This window comes from Chiloscyllium punctatum, chromosome 1 (genome assembly GCF_047496795.1).
Source record: "Chiloscyllium punctatum isolate Juve2018m chromosome 1, sChiPun1.3, whole genome shotgun sequence".
NCBI classification, from domain to species: domain Eukaryota; kingdom Metazoa; phylum Chordata; class Chondrichthyes; order Orectolobiformes; family Hemiscylliidae; genus Chiloscyllium; species Chiloscyllium punctatum.
In genome coordinates this window covers 98,979,082-98,988,128 of record NC_092739.1, presented here as the reverse complement: position 1 = coordinate 98,988,128, position 9,047 = coordinate 98,979,082, and the positions used below count along the sequence as shown (strand labels likewise).

The window sequence follows — 9,047 nt, the reverse complement described above, 5'->3', positions numbered from 1 at the left end:
TTCTTCACCACCCTGTCTACCTGCAACTCCACTTTCAAGGGAACTATGCACTTGCAAACCTTAGTTTCTTTGTTCGTCAACACTCCCCAGGGCCCTACCAATAAGTGGATAAGTCCTGCCCTGGTTTGTCTGATGTCTACAGTCACTAATATTTACTCTTAACCCCCTAATATTTCTAGGAGGCACTTCCTTATCAGGTTGCCATTTACACGAAGGCCATAATCCTGAAGTAAAAATTGCTGTATTCAGCTAACAATTCTCTTTAGTCATCTTATGATAGCTAAAACCAGAGTTGGCCATTTCATGTTGCTTTCAGCCATGGGCAGCTCTAACACCATTGAAAATAAATAACTACATTTTTAAAATTAGATTAGATTCCCTACATTGTTGAAATAGGCGATTTAGCCCAACAAGTCAACACCAACCCTCTGAAGAGTAACCCATCCCCCTACATTTGCCCCTAACTAATGAACCTCACACTATGAGCAATTTAGCATGGCCAATTCACAGTTCCTGCACATCTTTGGATTGTGGGAGGAAACCCATGCAGACAGGGGGAGAATGTGCAAACTCCACAGAGTTAGTCACGTGAGGCGGGAATCAAACCCAAGTCCCTCATGCTGTGAGGCAACAGTACTAACCAGTAAACCACCCCATTTCTTGCCAGATAATCAGGCCAATCACAAGTTAAAGCCCTTAATTGTTGAAAATTGATCATTTAAATATTCTTAATTGCTGGTGAGTCTAGAAAGTTCTCAATGTGGCTTTTATGGCATAATGGTAGTGTCCCTAGCATAACATACTATCTCTGAACAAATTGATTAAAAATATATAGAAGATTCTCAGTAGACCTTCTCACAAAATAGTTAACTGCTGAGCTGGTGAGAAGGGAGAAAGTATCACAGCGCCAGAGACCCGGGTTCAATTCCCGCCTCAGGCGACTGACTGTGTGGAGTTTGCACGTTCTCCCCGTGTCTGTGTGGGTTTCCTCCGGGTGCTCCGGTTTCCTCCCACAGTCCAAAGATGTGCAGGTTAGGTGAATTGGCCATGCTAAATTGCCCGTAGTGTTAGGTCGGGGTATGGGTGGGTTGCGCTTCAGCAGGGCGGTGTGGACTTGTTGGGCCGAAGGGCCTGTTTCCACACTGTAAGTAATCTAATCTAATCGAATCTAATCTAATCTAATTTCTCTAGGGCCAACTTTCCCCGTTACTTGCCTTCTTATCACCTTCCTCCCCATCTTCACGGAACAGATAACACTACCCTCTGTCTACAGTCAAGCAGACAAGAGTTATACGAAATTTAACCCAAGATAGGTTGGGGAGATGGCAGGAAAATGGGGTTGAGAGACATATCATAAATGATTGAGTAGTGGAGCAGATTCGGTCGGCCAAGTGGCCTAATTCTGTTCTTTTATTTGATGGTTTTATGGAGTGGGAGAATGTTTTTCATTCTTTCTGGCTGCTAGGTGTGTCTATCTCTGAAATTGGAAAATATTTACAGAGCTAAATATTAATTCAATATTGTGTAATATGCAAATTATTTTTTAAAAATTAACACTTACCTATTTAAAAGAAAATATTTTTAATCAACCTATTTGGACAAGTTACAACATACCTTTGGGGCAGATGATGCTTGAACCCAAATCTCCTGGCGTAGAAATATCAAAACTATCATCTCACCAAAAGACCATTTTATAATTGATAATTTATAATACAATTTGTAGTTAAAACATTCTCCTGCTTTTACAAAAGGACATAAGAACAAGGAACAGGAGTAAGCAACTAAGTCTCTCCAGGCTGCTCTGCCATTTAATATGATTATGGCAGATCTCATCTCAGCCTCAACTTCACTTTCCTGCCCGCTCTCCATTAATCCTTCAACCATTACTGATTAAAATCTGTTTATCTCCTTCTTAAATGTACTCATTGTCCCAGCATCCCACCACACTCTGGGATAATGGATTACACAGATTCATGACCCTTTGAGAGAAGTAATTTATCCTCATCTACTGAGAAGCTTTTGGACCATCTCCAGTTTGGGAGCTACCTCTGTTCTCTCCAGTGAAAGCCAGATTATCTTTCCTGTAGTAGCTACTGTAAGCTGTGATTTTTAATTAATGAGCTAGAGACCTTTTATATGTGAGTCAGTCACGCCATGCTTCTTACAAACTAGTGAAAGTATCCAGAAAAGTATGACTGAGAAGCAGTGTTCAGATCAGTACAAAAATTATATTTTAAAAAATCTGCTACCCCTTATCATATGACATCTCATTCTAGATTGGCCCACATAAGGAAATATCTTTTCTACATCTACTTTGTTAATCCTCTTTAGCATCTTGTATACCTCAATTAGGTCTTCTTTCAATCTTATAAATGATAGATATTCTCGGCCTAAACTGCTCAATCTCTCTTCATGAGACAAACCCCTCATCCTGGAATCAAATGAATAAACCTCCTCTGAGCTACCTCCAATTTAACTAAATCCCTCCTCAAGTAAGAGGACCAAAACTCTGTGCTATTCTCACGTGGTCTCACTCAGGAGTTATATAATTGCAGCAATACTTCCTTAATTTTAAACTCTATTCCTTTAACAATAAATGCCAACATTCTATTTGCCTTCCTTATTGCCTGCTGTACCTGCATACTAATATTCTGCGATTCATCCTCAAGGACACTTACATCCCTCTTCACTGAAGCTCATTGTATGTTTCTCTTATAGTTGGCCTCCCTATTCCTCCAATCAAAATGAATAACCTCAGACTTAACCATGTTAAACGTCATCTGCCAAATGTTGGCCCATTCTCCTTACCTATCCAGACCTATTTGTAAATTTTATATTCCGTTATTACAATTTGTTGTTCCAACTATTTTAGTGCCATCTAAAAATTGGCTATAGTATATTTCTGTCCCCACATCCAAGTCATTAATATAGATTGTCAATAGTTGGGGCCTGAGGACTGAACCATGTAGCATCACATTTGTTATAAATTGCCAACCAGAGAAAGAACAATATATTCTTTCTCTCTGCTTTCTGTTGGTTATTCAATTCTCTATCCAAACTAATAAATTACCCCTAATCTCATGTGATTATATCTTATGCAATACTTTATCATGGAACACACTGTCCTCATCCCTTTGGAATTAATCTATATGAAGGGGAAACAAATTTATTATCGTTCTTTGAAGAGTTAACAATCAGATTAAATAAAGGAAAACTGGTAGATGTGATAAATCTTGATTTTCAAAAGGTATTTGATAAGGTACCACACATAAAGTCACTTAAGATAGAATCCCATGGTGCTGGGGATAAAATATTAACATGGATGGAGGACCAGTTAAATAATTGAAATTATTAGTTGGGATAAGGACGGGCATTTTCAAAATGGCAACCTATAACTAGTGGAGTATTGTAATGATCAGTGCTGGTGTCAGAATTATTTACAATATATGTATTATTAATTAATTGAATGGGGGAAGTGAATGTATGATTGTCAAGTTTGTGTATGACACAAAAATAAGTGGAAGGTAGTAGTGATGATGACACAAGGAGTCTACTGAAGGATATATATACAGATTAGGTGAGTGGGCAATAGTTTGGAAGATGAAGTCTACTCTGGGACAATATCATTAAAATAGAGAGATTGCAATACTCTGTGGCTCAGAGGAGCCTACATGTCCTTTTACATGAATCACAAAATAGTTTAGATGTAGGACAGACCATGATTAGGAAAGCAAATTAAATGTTCATTATTGTAAAAGAAATGGAATATAAAAGTAAGGGTGATTTGCTCACAAAGCATGGGTGAGACCACATCAATAGGACTGAGTACAGTTTTAGTCTCCTGTTTTAAGTGAGACGTAATTACATAGGAAACAGTTCAGAGAAAGAAACAAAAATCACTTGATTCATTCCTCGAATCTAATGAGCAAAGACTGAACAGGTTGGACCTGTATCCAATGGAGTTTAGAAGAATGAGAGATGTGTGATCTTACTGAAACATGTGAGGTCCTAAAATGACCGGGCAGGATGGATGATGAAAGGATGGTTCCCCTATGTGGGAAGACTAGCACTTCGGGGCACCCATATATGTTTATCCATTTATGATAGAGATATGGAATCTTTTCTTCTCGCAAAGAATCATGAGTCTCTCTTCCTCAGAAAGCAACTGAAACAAGATCATTGAATATTTTAAGGCAGGGTTAGGCAGGTTTTTTTGACTAACAAGGGTGGCAGAGTGAAACAGGGTGTGGGTGACAGTAGGTCGGAAAGTAGAATTGGGGCCACAATCCAAGTAACCATGGTCTTACTGAATGAGAGCAGGATCTAGGAGCGACACTTAATCCTGATCCCAACTTGTTTCTTCATGTGTTTGTATGTGTCCGTGTATGCTGCTACAATGTTTTAAAAGTATGAATCAGCTAGACCTTTAGTGTGTCAATTATATAAGGTTGAGGGTCTTGTGGTGTGATGGTAGTGTCCCTACCTTCGGACTAGGAGATCTGGATCCAACTTCCATCTGCTCCAGAGGTATATGTTAAAATATCTAAACAGGTTGATTGGAAAATATCTCAGCAATATAAGCATTTCCCATCTCTTTAACTTATATAAATAAACACTGAGTTATCAACAAAACTGGCCTATTATAATAACACAAAGCTGTCAATCTTCTCTGCACTTCAGTCAACAAACTCACTCGATCATTATATGGAAATGTTGGCTCTGGTGATGGAATATGAGTTAATGTGAAAAACGTAAGAGACTACTGGATGTTGACACCATGGCATAAGTTGATAAAGTCCTGACATGGAAAGTGAATAGAGGGTGGGGGTGTGAGAGGTGTGGGACTAGGGATTTAAATTTAGGAAAGATGTTGTGAAACTTTAAACCGTTCAGAAAAGATTTACAAGGATGTTACCAGAGTTGGAGGGTTTGAGCTTTAGGGAGAGGATGAATATGCTGGGGCTATTTTCTCTGGAGCATTGTAGGCTGTGGGGTGACCTTACAGAAGTTTATAAAATCATGAGGGGCGTGAATAGGGTAAATAATTAAGGTATTTTCCCCAGTATAGGGGAGTCCAAAACTACAGGGCACAGGTTTAAGGTAATAGGGAAAGATTTAAAAGGGGCCTAAGGGACAACCTTTTCACGCAGAAGGTGGTGCGTATATGGAATGAGCTGCCAGAGGAACTGGTGGGGAATGGTACAATGACAATATTTAAAAGGCATCTGGATGAGTACATGATCAGGAAGGGTTTAGAGGGATATGGGCAAATGCTGTCAAATGGAACTACATTAATTTAGGATAGCTGGTCAGCATGTACGAGTTGGGCATAAGGGTCTGTTTCCTTACTGTACAGCTCTATGACAGCAATACATTCTCTGACAAATGAGGCAGGCCTTTAATCCATAATCACCTCAAATGACCCTGTGGCTACTTGCTTTCTGTTTGTGAGATGAGAGCTGGGCTCTATCCCATACATGTCCCCCGGAGCAAAAATTAATCTCATGGGCATTTTCTATTAAGCTGGATTGCGGCATCAGGAAATGTTGAGCGGTAGTGAAAATCCGCCCGATTATTTCCAATGGAGGTTGGGTTGTAATACCTGGGGAAACTAGGAGGGCAGGACTGCTATCTCAGCCTCACAAGTGAAGCTGCTTAGCTTCCCATGACTGGACTCTTACTCAGATAAAAGAAAACACATTCCATCCCCAGTCTGCCCCTGAGCATCACCCTAACCTCATTCCCCCCAGCCCGGAGCTCGCGAACAGCCCTGTGTGATCAGACAAAACCACTCCGCCCCACACCCAGCCAGCCATCGGCAGACATCCTCCACCGCCCCCTACAGAAACAGACCCGCTCCTCAGGCTACGGCTCTCTGACAACATTTACTGCTCGCTGGAGAGTCACCTGTTAATAAAGGCTGAGTCTCTGGGCAGGAGCCTGCTTTGAAAAGGAAGTGCACATAGTGTGAAGTTAAAGTGTACAAAGAAATCTGATCAATTAGCATGAAAATGGAGTTATATTTTAATGCAAACATTCTCATCTTTTAAATAAAAAGTGCAAACAAAATACTTCCCAATCCCCATGCTCAAAGATCCCACCCAAGTAAATAATATCAAAGGGCTGGATCATTGTTAGAATTATTTAATGGAATTGTGTTTAACCTACCCTTTTAATTAAACTATGTATGTTTCCTGGAGAAGTCAATTTTCTAAAGTCCAACTTTACACAAAAACTTAGGTCAGCTTTGGTAACTCATGTTATAAGGGGCTTACTTTCAACTGAGAAGGAGGCTAGTGCTGAGACTTACAGAAACACCCAACCAACATTTTCATCATTTGGCTTTGTGCCTATGAACAATCCGAATTATGAAACTTTATCTTTGTTTCCAAAGATTGTATCAGGGTTTAGTCCATGAAGTTTCTTCTTTTTTGGTCCCATGAATTTTGAGCTGGATGTGGAGCTACCAGACTTTCTGGAGACATGCCATTTAATCCCAAATTGACCCACTTTTGCTACACTTATTGCCTCGGGTGAAGTGAAAATGATGGTCCATCAACCTGATCTCCAATCAAAAGTCCAGAAACTCATCAAATTTGGGCTAATTCCATATTGGGGTTATCAGGCTTACCTCTGCTACAGGGAACCCACAGCCCTGGAGAGGGAACAGCAACATTAACTGGACCTGCAGTTTCAATACTGTTTGGATGTGAAGGGAAGGGAAGAGCCATGGCATTGGAAAATGTCACACAACCGCAGTCTATTCCAACCTCTTCGATCCTGCAGAAGATACAAAAGCTTTAACACACACACCAACAGATTCAAGAACAGCTTCTTCCTGTTGTTATTAGACGTCTAAATGGACTCTCAATTTTTAAAATTAATGTTGATCTGCTGTTTCTGCACCTTCTCTGCAGCCATAAAATTGTATTCCTTGTTCTGTTCTATCACCTTAATGCACATTGTATGTTATGACCTGCCTGTAATGCACGCAAAACAAACCTTTTCACTGTACCTAGTTACATGTGACAATAATAACTCAAATCAAATCAAGAAAAGCAAATCAAGTGCACTTTTAATCAATAATGAATTGAGATGTATATAAAAAAAAGATTAGGTGTCAACCTTTAATTAAGCTTGTGTGTTACTTGAATATATATGATAATGACCTCGAGAACTCTCTGACTGTAGGTCCAAGTGGGAACAGTATGTTTTGATTGTCAGTTAGAAGCTAGTTGCTATGGGAAGTTTCGCTGTAAGTTAGTTGTTATTTATAAATGCTGTGGTGGAGAGTACAACTTGTAAAGATAAGGGTGACTTATTGGGAATTTACTTATTGATTTACTTTAAAAAGTGGTTTTGATATATTGAAATATGACATAAATACATTGGCATATATCAAAATCTTGCATCAATGGTTAAACAGTTTCAATGATTTGTGGAGCCCCTGAGCAACTTCTGTGAAGAGTTCTCAGCTATAGCCATTTATTTGCTAAGGAAGCACAATTTCTACAACACAATTTCTATTTGTAGATCAGTCGCTTAGCCAATGACTATAGGAGCCAAATGTTTGAAATTGTATACATTCTTTCCAAAGTATTAAAATAAAACTGAGCTTCAAGCGTCGAATTATTTTGTCTCCAGATAGTGCCAAAAATACACTTTCTATAAAAGGCAGATTACCGAGTGCAAAAGAGAAGCTGGAGCATAGAGTAAGCAGCAGCATTCTAAAGAGAAGCTCACCCAGGACACTTTTTTCAAAAAGGAGCTGGTTCAAATTAAAGGGCTAATGGAGGACGGAATAATAAGACACTGGATTGACACTCCTGTTCGGTACCAGCACAAGCTAGCCGGACAAGATCTCACAGAATGCAAACTGGATCATTTGATATTTGCCCTCCCTGGTCCAACAGAAATAACTGAGGAAAGGGACAAACTTTCAGTCAAAGAATCAGAAAAATCAGTGGAAGACACTGAGGTTGAAAAGTTGTTTCAAATCATGTTGGATGTAGTACAGTTCCGTCCTGAAGATATCATCATTCAAGTGTTTGAAGGATGGCTTATCATCAGGGCCCAGCATGGTCGAAGAATGGATGAGCATGGTTTTATTTCAAGGAGTTTTACCAGACAGTACAAACTTCCAGACGGTGTGCTATCAAAAGGTCTTTCTGCATTGTTGTGTCATGATGGCATTCTGGTAGTGAAGGCAAAGACATAGCTGCAACACTTACTATGAATGAATATTGTTTGAAGTAGCTTATGCTGAATTATTACATTTTTTACAAAAAGTAGGAAATGTACTAAGTATAATAATGCATCAAACAAGTATTATTAAAAATTATGGATCTGTTGCAATTTAAAGGAGACAGCTTCACAGTAATGAAAACTTTGAAAGTGATTCCTTAGTTTATCCAAAGTGTGTGGTGTTTGTTTACTGTAGGCATTATCCCAGAAGATTATCGATGAACAAATCACATTAAACTGCATTTATTGTTATTTCATAGGATTTCTACTTTTTTGTATTGCTCTAAGGAATAATTTAAATGGGACGGTTGCTCTGTTTTCTAAAAACAAGATTGAAATGGACTACTTGGCAATGATTTCACTAACTGATAACAATGAAATAGACGCAGCAGATTGCCTTAGCAGAACACTGTATTACATCTCTTCTATAATTAGCAGAAAAACATGGAAAACTTTGTGTGCTATGTTAAGTGCAGAATCTAGTACTGTAGACTGAGTTGGAATATGAATTCTGATCTTAACTCAATGCAAATGGTTGAGTTTTGAATGAGTTACCGTCAGACCCTAATGTTTCTAATATACAAACTTATATTCAAAATGCTGTGCTTTAACACATTCAACTCCAATAGTCACAGCTACCAAACCATTAACCAAAGCAAGCCATGCTCAGATTGATGACTGCCTTCTTTTTTTGGCTTAATTTCAGCTTTTGTTATTTTTTTGAAGCAAGTGAGCATCTAAGTAAACATGGTTTAAAGGAGACAACAAGTCAAAACTTTTTGACTTGCATGCAGTCAGGCCAG

The 9,047-nt window shown here is 38.9% G+C and overlaps 1 protein-coding gene across 1 annotated transcript; it reads left to right on the top strand.

The window, feature by feature from the left end:
* The first annotated feature begins 7,689 nt into the window (after positions 1-7,689).
* On the top strand, positions 7,690-8,496 carry hspb3 (heat shock protein, alpha-crystallin-related, b3). Its single transcript, XM_072579993.1, has one exon. It carries the CDS (start codon positions 7,790-7,792, stop codon positions 8,216-8,218), a length of 429 nt encoding a protein of 142 aa, XP_072436094.1. The 5' UTR covers positions 7,690-7,789; the 3' UTR covers positions 8,219-8,496.
* Positions 8,497-9,047: the final 551 nt, after the last annotated feature.